The following is a 12,040-nucleotide window of genomic DNA, read 5'->3' on the forward strand; positions in this document are numbered from 1 at the left end:
TTAGACTCAATAATCAGAAGGTGTCCAAACACTTTTGGACGTGTTTATTTCTCAGTAATACGTAACGTATCCCTTCATTAGACATGTGTGCTTTCCTACAGACATTTATACTACACATGTATTATAGCACAGTCTACCTCACTCAATGTAAAGGTCATGTACCAATTCAAGGGTTCTCACACTCACATTTCTTTTTAAAAAATAGTTCTTTATGGACCGAAATCAGTTCTTCTATGGCATTACTCAAAGAACCCTTTAGTTATATGGAGTATATGGCAAATTAAAGGAGATTAAAAAACTGCTGATTATTATACAGCACTACAGAAGTCTTCCTTATATTATTAGTGTAGATTTTCTACAAAGTTCCACTACAAGGTGCATGTTTGATCATGACAGTAAGTCACAGGCACTGCTAAAAGCCATGCTATTCCACTACTGCCTGAAGCCATTCCCAATTAGTGATTACTCCGCAAAGAAGCTGGAATCAATGGAGAGGGCGAAAGCACAATTAGAGGTCATTTGGTTACAACATCAGTTAATTTTATGATACATACAGGTATTTCAGTCGCAGCCTCATGACCGCTGGTGTACACACCAATGAATGGAGTATCTGGCCTCATAAATGAATAAGACAAGCTTAATTGAACCACTAATGGCTGTCGTTCCAGTAACATCTACTACAAGCCATGCAACCTAACACCTGCATGTTCCAGCATGGCATAAGTTCTTAGGGGGGCTTCACACCTTTCTGCTTTATCATAAATCTTGCAGTCCTTCATAAAGATAAAACGCTGAGCTGTGCGCTGGAAATTTCACAGCCAGATAAACCCAGTTCTGATCTTATTGCCAGCACTGGAATCAAAACTCGATTACCCAGGTCTCGGCGTATGGTTCCGCCGGAGCCGAGATTACATGGATGGAAATATTTGGGACCTTTGTCATTACAGCACAATAGCCGTGTCTGGCTGATATGGAGAGTTGATTAATTGCTTTAATAAATTGATTCATTCCGGCTGTGGAATTGCATAACGCTGTGCAGCGCTGGTAAATGTGCGGATTACATCAGTGATCACAGAAGTTCTTAATGCCCACATCGCCTCAGGACCCAGGTTGATTGACCGAAGGGAAATGACACAATTGACCTACGGGCTATGTCCCTTTATTTAATAGGCTTCAACAACCAGGTCTAAAGTTCAAGCCTAAATAGGGAGGACATAATCGTAACAGCATGACAGTGGACTAATGTCATATATCGGTAAATACGGTATATCTCAGTAATACATCACATATTCCTGCATTACACATTTATAGCAATATTATACTCATTTATAATGCATCACTATACATATTTCTACAGGACGTTTGTAGTAGATTTTAACCATTGCTGGTAATAGAGTCCTACAGCACACTACACATGCATTGCCATTTCTCTGTACTGTAAATCAGCCCTGTAGCAACATTATAGGAGGTGTAAAAATGATCAAATATATTATACAAGTGTTTTACCTCTAAAATATCACTAGAAGCCACATCAGGACCATGACTATGGCACTATCTCACAGGCACTGCTAAGAGCCAGGCTATTCTCCCTCTGCCTGAATCCTTTCCCAATTAGAAACTTACCCCATGTTGGCTCGTCCTTCCCTTCCAAACGGCGAAATATCCTGAGAGAGAGAGAGACAGAGAGAGAGAGAGCGAGAGATCGAGGCTAAGCCAATTTGTTCTCACGTTGCCGCTGAGACTGAGTGGCCTCCGCGTTTCTGCTGGTTTTAACTGAGCCGTGTGTGTGAGCTGGCCATCATCAGTCCGAGGCTGGCCGCTGCTCCGCCCGCTGCCGCTGCATCTCCCCCCGCAGCGCGGTGCACTTTCTAACGCTCTCGGTGAAGCCCACGGTGCGACCAGCCTCCGGTCAATGAACACGCAGCCTGGTGAAATAACACCCACAGCGATCTATCTGCCTACTGCCTGCGGGCTGGTTATTTAATTATCTATTTTTTCCAGAACACGAGCTGTGCTACGGCTTCCGGAGATCCGCTTAATGAAAAGATGAATGAAGACCCCGCTCGGTGGGCGTGAGGATGAGGACGAGGATGAAGATGAGGATGAATCCTGCTGCCAATCGCTACTACAGCCCACATAACATCACGCAGGACAACGCCCCCTGGTAGGGCTATTAGGGCTATTTCACTGACATTGCTTTCTCATTAACTCATTATGTTTTTAGAAGGTAATAATAATAATAATAATAATAATAATAACAACAATATATTGCTATTATTAATAACACGTTTATTAATTATTAATTATGCGTTACAGCCGACATACTCGCGGCTAAATATATCATTATTATAATATAATGAATCAACAGATTATTATTAAAGATTCTCTTAAAATTGTCATCATGCAATTTAGGCTTACAGCTGAATATTATTGTATTACTCCTCTGACACTGTGAAGGGGGACTTTTATTAAAGGTTTAACCCAGAAGCAGAATGCGCAGTAGCCGGAGTCTACTCGATAGGCTCGATCTCAAATGGCTCCACAGTCCCTATGTAGTGGACTAGATAAGTAATGAAATATCAGCATTCACTCTCAAGTGATGCATTTTATGGCTAACAGAACATCATGTTTAAAGTAAACGGCTCTCTGGGCGACATGTAATGCTCTTTTCGGGTGTGGACATCACGGCTTCCTGACTTATGAAGGACACTATATAGGGAGCAAATTGCGATTTGACATTCAGCCATGGCTTTAGCTAGCGACTTGTGTTTTCATGTAGCAGAAGACACACACGCGAACAGCTCTCCGGCTAAGTGGCTGTATATGCCCGCTCTGTCAGTAAGTTCTGGCTCCTGTCGTAATCGGTACAGATTCAACCGAGTTTTCTGTTGATTAGCTGTGTTTCATACCCGGCTGGTTTGCTGTCACCCGGCTAGGCGCTAGCTAGCAGTTCACATGAGTGGTTAGCTTGGAGGCTAGCTATTGGCATTAAAACCCCCACTGTATTTCTTTCAGTTGTTTATCAAGAAATGTAGCTAGACAGTTTACGACAATACCTTAATCTCGTAGTAAATCTGTATACTAGCTTATTAAAGGCACTATGTAGTTTTCTGACTTTCCATTTGCTAGATTTAAGGCGAGAATCTAGCTAGTTAGCACCAGCTAGCTATCCTAGCTAATTGCTTCCTTCGTTCACCATAGATTACTAGTGCTAATATTAATATTAATGCTCTTGCATTAACCTGCTTCCAGAGTGGAAACTTTACTCGTTGGGTCAGATGATTATTTCAGAACTAGCTAAATTTCACATGCTGTCAACACTTGAGGTTGTTTATTTCCTTGTTGCAGTTTGACCACACAAAATGACCTTGCTTGTGTTTGTTTCTTTGTGAATATTTAGGTGGCAGATGTGTGTCCTCCTCTATCAAGAGGATGTTCCCGATGTCGTCTGCCTTCCCCCATAAACATGGGCAAGCCAGACCTAATCATGCTTACGCCCAACGCCTGTTAGCTCAAGCCTTCTCACAACAGCAGCTCGAGTCCCATCTGAACCTCACTAATACAAGGTGAGTCTTGGAGTCGTTTTACTTTAGAAGATCCAGGATCATTGTAAGATGTTGCATCTGCAGTACTGTTTAGCCGTCTGATCTAAGCAAAGTCGGGACGAGACAACAACAAGACACATATTCACCATTTGTCTTGGACGTTGCCGAGCCCGGGTATCGAACCCATCAATGGCCAGATGCTCTAATCACTGAGCCGCCACTGCCCAGTCACTGGTTGGATAAATTGGCTAGGCTAAATTGCCCCTAGGTGTGAGTGTGTAAGTCAGTGGTTCTGTGTGGTACCCTACAATGGACTGACGCCCTGTCCAGGAGCTATTCCTGCCGTGTTCCAGGTAGGCTCCAGACCCACTGCGACCCTGACCAGGAACAAGTGGATAAAAAGATGGATGGATGGATGGATAGTGCTGTACAAAGAGAAACACTAGGTGAACATTAGTTTGCCTAAAAGCTGTCTAGAAAGTTTGGCTAATCAGGAAGACCTTCTGCAGCACCTTGTTTTAATGAGCTCCAAATCATTCTTTTTCCCTAGTTTTCACAGCCAACCTCTGAATGTATTCCCTCTCATCCCAACCTATCAGTGGAAGCCTCCACAGGACGTTTCGTTTACCAGTCCGACTGGTTCAAAAACAAAGAACAGAAAGTAAGTCTTTCTCTCCTCACAACTCCTCCCAGTGTTTTAGCTATGTTCTCTCTACCAGGTTCTAAGGTTCCTCTGATGTATTTGTGTTCTAGGAGGAAAAGTGACGGCTGCATTCAGGATGACCTGAAGAGGCAGCGTGTTCGTTCTCCACACCCCTATGAACAACCGGGCAAAGCATCCAGTTTTAGCCCAGCACATCGGGGAGAGCAAGGGCCAATTAGAGGGTCTGTGGATGAGACCTGCTCTCCTATTCGTTCTTCTTTGCACACCCCTGGCACCTCAAAATCAGTAGGATGTGTACCGTCTCTCAGGGAAGAGTCTTTTCAGAATGCCTACAGCGATTTTCCATCATCCCTCGTCAAAGATAAGGTATGCTTTGTTGAATTGGGGAAATAGGTGCTGGACTCCAGCACTCCTGGGTCGCATATTTATCAACCTTCTCAGTAACCTTTTTAGTACGAATACAGAGTGCAGGTGCTGATCTAGGATCTGTTCATATTAGTAAGGTTACAGAAAGTGAGATCTGGTCCTTCATCAGCACTCCTAATGCGAGAAGCTTTATGAATATGGGTTCCTCTCTCAAAACCTAGTTCTCACCCCAATATTCCTTAATTATTATGTACTTGGAACTGGACTTGAACTGACCCCTGTTCCAGGTCATGGTTGTTTTTCTTGTACTATAAAATGATGTTGCGTTTCATTATCTAAATAAACATCTGAATTGTGTTTGTTTAGTAAATTGGTCTCTTGGTGAGATACCTTTGAATACAAACTTGGCCCATCCCATCTGATCTAACTAACTGCTGCCTTCAGAAGTCCTGGGGTGCATTAGAGTTGGGTTGGAATAGGAACCTATGCCCCATCCACACTTATGCAGATATTTTTAATCCTTTTGTTTTCTAAAAATATTGGCGTCCGGACAAAGACGAAAACACTTCCATAAGTATGCTAGCCCTGTATAGTACCTCATAAAGAGAGACATCAAAACACCACAAAGGAGGAAAACCCAAATTACACACTACTCTCCATGTTGGGTACTATCCAAGACAGGAAATTACGGATTCTAAATTTAAATAGTGCATTATATATTTGTAATGAAACAGAATTTATATGTATTCATGGGGCAAAATCTAAAATCTAGTGCTGTCTGCATGTAGATGTTGTAGTTGTATGACTTGTTTATTTCACTATATCGAAAGTAAGAAAGTACTTGAGATTCAGCCAGAAACATGCTTGTGTTGTGATGTTAGCATTTTAATAAAGCTCTGTTTTCGTTGTTTCACACAAGCACCTTTTTGTGTGGCGGGAGGCTAAAACGCAGACGAAAACCTAAAAATATCTGGATACTAGTGGACAAGGCCTTAGGTACATGGTACCTCTCCAGGAGGATTTTGGAGACCACTGGTTTAGTGTAGTGCAAATGTGTGCATAATACGCATTGTGTTTCAGCTAAGTCAGCAGATTCTGGAGTTGTTCCTTGCCTGTGAGCAGCGAAGTGAAGACCTGGACAGGAAGGAGTCCTGCCGGGCACAGTTGCAGAGGGACATTCAGCAGCAATACCCATGTATGTTTCTCTTTGACATCCACCCACTGTTTTCAGATGTTCCTCACAGCTTGGTTGTTACCACCTTAACCTACCCTGCTTTTTTCTGCCTTTCTGTTGCCATGTATAGGTGCGAGAGTGTTCCTGGCAGGGTCATCTCTGAATGGTTTTGGTAGTCGCAGCAGTGATGCCGATCTGTGCCTCGTAGTTCAGGATGGGCCAGTAAGTTTGTTTTTGGTGGGTTTGGGGATAACATTAGAATGCTTCGCTTGCATTTGTCAGTTTTGGAACTGCTGGTTATTCTGTGGTGTATATAATTTTTATTATGTTTCTTTCTTAGGTAAACCAGCGAACAGATGCTGTGTACATACTCAGTCGTATGCAGAGGTTGTTATACAAATTGTGTACGTACTAGCCATTGCAGTCTTGTTTTGCGCTCCCATTTACAAAGTTAAGTTCTGTGTTCCTGATTGGGGGGGAGGAAACACTAATGGAAATGTTTGGATTTTTGATTTTTGGTTCTACAGCTTACATTGAGAGACCTCAGCTCATCCGAGCAAAAGTGCCCATACTGAAGTTCAGGGACAGAGTCAGGTAGGTTTTCAAACAGCTCAGAAAAGGAAGATGAGTCTTCACTGGGAGTTACATATTGCAGGCTGCCTGTGTGCTGTCTTTCTGTCATCTGTGCCATTTGTTTATGAGCATCAAATCATTCTTCATGTTGTCTGGAGAGTTAATCACCTCCTACACTTTTTAGCAGAGAGACATTGGTCACTTGTTTGCAATACAGTGTGTGAGAAGGCTGAAGTGAGTGGAAATATCATTTAGGGGCAATCAATTGCACAGACAGAGCTCTGACATGGTCGATAAATGCCTTTTTTATAACAGTAAATTAGTATGCTCCTTGTCACTCTGCACATCACACAGACCGAGCTGTTTCCTTTGTTGTGGTGTGAAAACCTTTCCAAGATCACTTTCAAAGATTTTAGAAGATCGCTGCTGATTTTGTGTCCGTATTAGTTTCTTGATGCTGTTCTGAATTTGGTTAGCGCCAGATACAATCATTTTGACCTTCTGAACTCCTCTCTTGTTGCAGTGGAGTGGAGTTTGATTTGAATGTTAACAATATTGTCGGTATGCGAAACACCTTCCTGCTGCGGACGTATGCCTACAGTAAGTGCAACCTGGTTTCCTGCTGCCTACCCAATCAGAAGTGCAGAACTAGGCTAAGAACCTAAGGACGTTTTCAAAACCCCCCAGTTTACACAGTAAAATATATACACTGTGGCCAAATGTTTGTGGACACCCCTTCTAATGACGTTCAGCTACTCAGCTACTTTTAAGTTTAAGAATGCACATACCCTGCTTGTCAAGTCTCTGTAGGGAAGAGTTACCAATACAATTGGACTCTCAGGAGCAGATAAACATAAACCTATTTGTACCATACCTAATTCCAGGCTGGGGTTAGAGGGGTATAAACACCCCCAGCATTGAGCTGTGAAACTGTGTTCTCTGGAATGATGGTGCTCCATCCAATACTATTGGGAGGAGTCGGGGATGAGGTGGGGTAGTGATCATCCAACATTATGAAGTCACTAACGCTCTTGTTACTGAATGCAATCAGATCCTCACAGCAATGCATTATTTTAATTAAAAACCATTGTGAAGTTACCGTAATATTCTTTGTTTTGTCATGTTGCTTAGCAACTTTAGTCTACTATTGATGAGCTGCATTTCTTAGTGGGAGAATTGTTGATTATTATTATTAATTTTTACATTTGCTGTTTGGTTTATATACACGTTAAGTCACATGAGGCCATGCACTGTAGTGGCTTTACCATGGTTAATAGCAACACCCTTCACTCGCTATTTGTGCCTTAATGCTGTAGTGGAAAATGTATGTGTTTGATTTAGTGAATAATAATAATAATAATGAGTGGTTTTGTGGTTTAGTTGAGAAGCGAGTTCGGCCCATCATCCTTGTGATCAAAAAGTGGGCCAGTCATCACAGAATTAACGATGCCAGTCGTGGAACCCTTAGCAGCTACACACTGGTCCTGATGGTGCTACATTACCTCCAGAGTAAGTGCCTAAGCCTTGTTTTAGACTTAAACTAATACAAATCCAGTGGTTATGTGGGGCATACTAACCTAAATCTTAACTGCTGTTGGAAACTTTGGTTGTCTTAGAGAACGCAAATCTTTATTGAGGTGTTTTGCTTATTGTTGACAAGGCTTCTCTTCCTTTAACCTTGCTCCTGTTTTTTCAAAAGACTGGTTCTAATGCCCAACACTCTATCCCATGTAGCTCTCCCAGAACCGGTCATCCCCTGCCTTCAGAAAGATTATCCAGTAAGTACTTCATATAGATTCCCATTCTTCTACAGTCATGCGGAAAAATAAGGAAACCCCATGAACAAAATGTTTTTTTTTTTTTTTTTTGTTTGTTTTTTTTGGCATTTGATTTTCATTTGAACAGTATTGGGAGAGTGAGGTAATATAACTAAACACAGAAAACTGAAAATTGCAATATACTGGTGAGAAGAAAATAAAGCACTCCTACATTTATTACTTGTTAAAATGGCTAAAATTAGGAGCAGGTGAAACACATGGGTTTTGGAGATCATTTCTTATCTTTACATTTACATGTACATTTAAGGCATTTAGTAGACACTCTTATCCAGAGCAACTTACAAAAGTGCTTTGCTGTTTACTCAGAAAAATACCTTTTAGTTTGTATAGACTAGGATCCAAAGATACCTCTTAAGCCTACGTACTTCTAAACGCTACAGTCAATGTGGGGAGTTGAGTGTCATATTTTCATGTGTTTTAATATGTTAGGACAGGCAAAGAATGTTATGGGGCATCCTGTTTTTTTCACGTGACTGTATGATCTAGTTTACAGAGCAAAAGACGTATTTTTAATTTAGTTTAATTTGGTAATAGAATCAAACATGATGTCGATATCTTCTCAGGAATGTTTCAGCCCAGTAATGGATATTCATCTTGTACCGGATGGACCCAAGAACATTCCTCCCTTCATGTCCAAGAACCAGTCATCTCTTGGAGACTTGCTCCTTGGCTTCTTGAAATACTATGCCACAGTGTTCAGGCAAGTAGTCGTTTACTTTAGCCGAGTAGTGGATGCCACCCCAGGTGCTGAGCTTGGTTTGCCAACAGTAAATTCTTCACATTTGTTTAGCCACCTCTCATAAAGCCACAGCCAGATTTAACTGCACCTGTCAAGCTGGTTGTTTGGTTCCCCAATAGCAGGTTTTTAAACCACAGAAATGTCACATGCCTGTGGACATGTTTATAGACACCCTTTCTAATGAATGCATTCAGCTACTTCAAGCTGTACCCCTTGCTGACACAGATGTGGAAATGCCAACCACTGTAAAGAAGTATTGCCAATAGAATAGAACTCTGTGTAGCAGATAAACTTGAACCTATTGGCACCATACCCAATGCCAATCGTGGACTGAAGGGCTATAAAGCCCCCCAAGCATTGAGCTGTCGAGCAGTGGAACGGTGTTCCCTGAAATGATCCATCCAGTACTTTTGGGGCGAGCTGAGAATGAGGTGGGGTGGTGATCATCCAACATCCTCACCTCACTTAGGCTCTTGTCAACGGATGCAATTAAATCCTCACAGCAATGCTTCACAATCTAGTAGAAAGTCTTCCTTGGACAGTAGAAACCGTTACTCCAACAAAGGATAAGCGAGAGAAACTCTTTAATACCCTTGATTTCAGAGAAAACGGTGAATGAGCAGCTGTCCCAATACTTTTGTCCATGTAGTGTACCTTTACTCTTTGTCCATGAACTGTGTCTAAATTTTGCCACTTCCTGATTTGACGTTTACCTTGGTAGCTTGCTTAGAGAATGTGTAAATCCTCACTTCTTGATTCCTTGTGTGCGTTCTCAGTCACTACATAGAGACCCCACATATGTAACTGTTGTCAGGTATTTAGGGGCTTAGGTTCGTGTTAGAGGAACCTCCTCTCTCATTCCAAGGAAGTTAGATCCCCCTTTGAAAGAGAGAGACTTGCGCTCCACACAGCTTCCTAGGCTGCCAGGCTCTCATTTCATTTCAGTGTTTGACTGACAGCAGCAGGTATGACTTTCGCCCTTTGGTAGGCCCTGACTGTTCCAGTCGAACAGCTTACTTTGACTCCTTAAAACGCCACAAAATAAACAACAGTATAGGAAACTGTATGTGTGAGCATTGCACTGTTGATCTGAATACCATGCATTGCTGCTTGTGTTTCAGATGGGACAAGTTTGTGATCTCTATTCGCGAAGCAAAAGCTCTCCCCAAGCCAAACTCCTGGGAGTGGAAAAACAAGTTCATCTGTGTGGAAGGTAACGTCCAGAATGTTATGTACTTGTAGCTCCAAAAGTGCGACTTGGTGAGAAGGCAATAAACTTTCTTAGCTTTGAATGGAAGTCAATGTAAAAGCTTTTATTTCAAGTCATTTTGGAGCATTTCTATTGGTCTATTCATCATACATTTTGTGGTAGATTGTAAAGAACAACTGTCAAGATGACAAGATAAGGTTTTTGCTTGTCAACAACAATTAACAGTCGAGTTAAAAAAAAATTAGGACGCCATGAAAACCTTTTTTGAACATATGGACATCTGATCTTCATGTTAACAATATTGAGAGTTGAAGATAATATAACTAAACACATACAACTGAAGAAATGTGTCTTAAGGATTGTAATTTGTAAAATGTAATTAATAGAACTGCAGTTTTCTTGATGTTCTTGACTTTAGGACACCCCACACTTATTGCCACTATACCTTCAATTGTAACATTAGCAGCAGATGATTAGAACATGGTTAGAGAGGAATCTGGAGGCGCCTGTATTATTTAAACCTTAGACATTTAGTCTGGTTTGCTCTTGATTGTTGAAGTAAATGGTGAAGAGCACCAGATCCAAAGAGATTTCAGAAAAATGTGAACACTTAAAAAATTTGCAGGTCCACCGTCCACAAAATAAGATCAATGTCCAGATATTTCAATATGTTAAAGACAAAGGTTAATTGCTTGAAAGTGTGTGTGTAATGTGTGTGTGTGTGTGTTTTTCTTCCTCCCCAGAACCGTTTGATGGAACAAACACAGCCAGAGCAGTTCATGAAAAAATGAAGTTTGATGCCATCAAAGCACAGTTCACAGAGGTATTTAATGCATCTAAAATACTCATAACGCCTTTGGCACATTCCTTAAACTAAAATGTATAATGCTGTTGAAGTGTTGAAGTGAAGATGTCTCTTTTCCTTGCTTATGTTTTTAGTCCTGGCAGGTGCTGCAGGTGAGGAAAGATCTGGACTACATTTTACCCCTCAGAGAGACAAGACCAAAAAGATAACCCAAACCTGAGCTTCCATCAAGAGACCTTTTGATAAACAAACAGAGAAAATGAACAGCAGAAATGAGCTTCTCTGAGCTTCTCTTGTGTTTTTGGTTGTGGGAGACATTTTCCTCAAACTGTCCTGCAACACTTTTGGTAATCATGGACCTATGATAACTAGTGGTGTGCCTGATTTTTGACATCTGGTCATTTACATGTTTAGGAGACCACATTAAGGGAGGGAACTTGTATCCTATACAGATGTGGCACGTACTGCCACAGAGGTGTTTTGAGCAGTACCTTCATTTCTTTCCCTGAGCAAAATGTGGTTCATTAATCAACACTGTCTTTCCACCATTGTTCAATGAGAGTAGAATTTGTAGCACCTGCTTTTGTTTCTGAAGGTTGAAACTGTTCAGTTATGATTTCTACAAGTTTTCCTTCTTCTCAGAAGCCAAACAGTACCAAACAAGTCACTTTTTGGCACATGACCACTTTTATCTGAATTCTGTAAATTGTCAGTTTTCCTTGTTGTTTTGTTCTTTCACTTTTTTGTACAGTCTTTTAATGTTTATTTAAAAGATTAAACTTTGGAACATTATCACCTCGCCTGTCTGGTATAAATGTATTATACAGGCTAAACAGGTTCTAATTGCTGTTACACACATCTGTATGCCCCTATGTGCCCTTAATGTATCAAGGTAGAAAAACATTTAGAGGCTTAAAATTGTAAGAATTCCCTCAGTTTAAAGCGGGATGCTTAAGTTAAACTGCGGGAAGAATTTCTTAACTTATTTATTTTTAATAGAATAATTTAAAAAATGGAGGCAATGATTTATTTAACTAGGGGGAAAGGTTGTTTTAAAATTACATTTAATTGTTCAATTCAAGAAATCATTTATGGAAGGAACAATTTATTAAGTTGGGGAAACAAA

The 12,040-nt window shown here is 41.0% G+C and overlaps 2 protein-coding genes across 2 annotated transcripts in view; one reads left to right on the forward strand and one right to left on the reverse strand.

Annotated features, from left to right (window-relative positions):
* The window catches only part of homer1b (homer scaffold protein 1b), a 37,360-nt gene extending 35,265 nt beyond the window's left edge, over nucleotides 1-2,095 (reverse strand). Inside the window, exon 1 of the mRNA XM_072665197.1 lies at nucleotides 1,624-2,095. Within this exon, the coding sequence (XP_072521298.1) occupies nucleotides 1,624-1,628 (5 nt within the window). The 5' untranslated portion in view covers nucleotides 1,629-2,095. The remainder of the gene's footprint in view (nucleotides 1-1,623) is intronic.
* Nucleotides 2,096-2,730: 635 nt separating this feature from the next.
* On the forward strand, nucleotides 2,731-11,685 carry tent2 (terminal nucleotidyltransferase 2). Its single transcript, XM_072665195.1, has 15 exons — nucleotides 2,731-2,838; nucleotides 3,401-3,566; nucleotides 4,096-4,206; nucleotides 4,299-4,575; nucleotides 5,656-5,770; nucleotides 5,880-5,971; nucleotides 6,090-6,153; nucleotides 6,277-6,343; nucleotides 6,846-6,922; nucleotides 7,703-7,831; nucleotides 8,057-8,100; nucleotides 8,724-8,860; nucleotides 10,021-10,112; nucleotides 10,853-10,932; nucleotides 11,049-11,685. The coding sequence occupies exons 2-15, from the start codon at nucleotides 3,433-3,435 to the stop codon at nucleotides 11,121-11,123; spliced, it is 1,494 nt and encodes a 497-aa protein (XP_072521296.1). The 5' UTR covers nucleotides 2,731-2,838; nucleotides 3,401-3,432; the 3' UTR covers nucleotides 11,124-11,685.
* The last annotated feature ends 355 nt before the right edge of the window (nucleotides 11,686-12,040 follow it).

Source organism: Salminus brasiliensis, chromosome 20 (assembly GCF_030463535.1).
Source record: "Salminus brasiliensis chromosome 20, fSalBra1.hap2, whole genome shotgun sequence".
Classification (NCBI taxonomy): domain Eukaryota; kingdom Metazoa; phylum Chordata; class Actinopteri; order Characiformes; family Bryconidae; genus Salminus; species Salminus brasiliensis.

Bases quoted from the DNA above. Each gene is read 5' to 3' on its own strand.
- tent2 (XM_072665195.1), top strand. From the start codon at position 3,433: ATGTTCCCGATGTCGTCTGCCTTCCCCCATAAACATGGGCAAGCCAGA. The intron at 6,344-6,845 runs GTAGGTTTTCAA...CTCTTGTTGCAG, and splicing joins AAGTTCAGGGACAGAGTCAG to TGGAGTGGAGTTTGATTTGA. The intron at 10,113-10,852 runs GTAACGTCCAGA...CTTCCTCCCCAG, and splicing joins CAAGTTCATCTGTGTGGAAG to AACCGTTTGATGGAACAAAC.